At 45.5% G+C, this 1,290-nt stretch overlaps 1 protein-coding gene across 1 annotated transcript; it reads right to left on the reverse strand.

Annotated features, from left to right (window-relative positions):
* Positions 1-512: 512 nt before the first annotated feature.
* LOC128118842 (small nuclear ribonucleoprotein G-like) lies at positions 513-743 on the reverse strand. The gene has a single exon (XM_052751608.1). It carries the CDS (start codon positions 741-743, stop codon positions 513-515), a length of 231 nt encoding a protein of 76 aa, XP_052607568.1.
* Between the last annotated feature and the right edge of the window lie 547 nt (positions 744-1,290).

Raw genomic sequence — 1,290 nt, forward strand, 5'->3', positions numbered from 1 at the left:
GACTGTCCTGGAACTCACTCTGTAAACCAGACTGGCCTTGAACTCAGGTCCACCTGCCTCTGCCTCCTGAGTGCTGGGATTACAGGTGTGCACCACCACCACCACCCAGCAGCCTCTAAGGTTCTATAGCCCTGATTCTACTTCCTATAGAGCATGTTTGAAGGACAACTTGCTTGCAGTACGTTTTATAGTCTATAGAACTGTTGACTGCAATTTTTACTTTTCCTTTAGCTCTGGGCCCAGAATGAGCTGAAGTGGTGTTGAGGGGCTGGGCTTCTGTAGCCCGAATACCATCTGTCCAGCCTTCTTGTCTTTGAGAGGCTTTTCTTCTCTGGTAGTTCTAAGAAGGCTGTCAATCATGTGGGTTCTTTTTTTTTTTTTTTCCACTCTGAGTATCACAAGAGTTTATTTAGCAAAAAGTTTCGTATGAAAATGTACATGACCCAGTTCTACACCCCGATCAAACAGTCCTTAAAGGAAGGATGTGGGCTCCTCTGCTGACCAGCCATTGTTTAGACTCTTTCCAAGGCTTCTAATGTGACGATGCTGTTTCCTCGTATGACCACCATGCCGATGTTGTCCTGTTGCCCACTAGTTGCCATCTCCACACACTCATCAATCACAAGACTCATAAAGGGATCAGAGTCCCGTAGTCTTCCTTGTACATGTCGGCCACCATTTAACTTCAATGATAACTTCTTGTCCATAAATGTCTTCAGCTCGGGAGGGTGGGCCTTGCTCATGGCGACACTTCAGCGGGCTGGTACGGTGGAAAAAAGCTTATGTGGGTTCCCTTGACCCTGTGCAAGTGAGTATGTGACTCACGCTAGCCAATCTACATGCTCTCTTTCATTGAAACTGTGATGGGGTGTGTGTGTGTCATGTGACCTAGGTTGATGCCTGAGCTGTTTATAGAATTGATATAAATGTGGAAGAAGAAAATCTTCCTCCTTTAGTATTTGGAGATGTCATTTTTATCTTCTTTCTTAAACAGATATGCAGGAGTGCTCCCCTGACCATTCCACCCAGAACTTCAGAGTGTGACCCTATTAAGAAATAGAGTCTCAGAGGAAATAATTTCCTTTGATCTAAGGAGCATCCTAAATCCCATGACCAGTGTCCTACTAAGAGACAAGAACAGAAGGCACAGAAAAGCAGGAAAATGTAAAGGTGGGAATGACCAGAAGCTGGGGAAGAGTGACCTTGGTTGTCTCTGAAAACTTCCCTATCAGGGTGGCATCGTGTCTGGACTGGGGTAAGGGCTGTCTCTTAGTTAGTTTCCTGTTGCTG

The sequence above is a fragment of the Peromyscus californicus genome, unplaced genomic scaffold (assembly GCF_007827085.1).
Source record: "Peromyscus californicus insignis strain IS unplaced genomic scaffold, ASM782708v3 Scaffold_23__1_contigs__length_62951481, whole genome shotgun sequence".
Taxonomy (NCBI): Eukaryota; Metazoa; Chordata; class Mammalia; order Rodentia; family Cricetidae; genus Peromyscus; species Peromyscus californicus.

What these genes read in the sequence shown, in the direction of transcription:
- LOC128118842 (XM_052751608.1), bottom strand. Translation starts at nt 743, where the DNA reads ATGAGCAAGGCCCACCCTCCCGAGCTGAAGACATTTATGGACAAGAAG.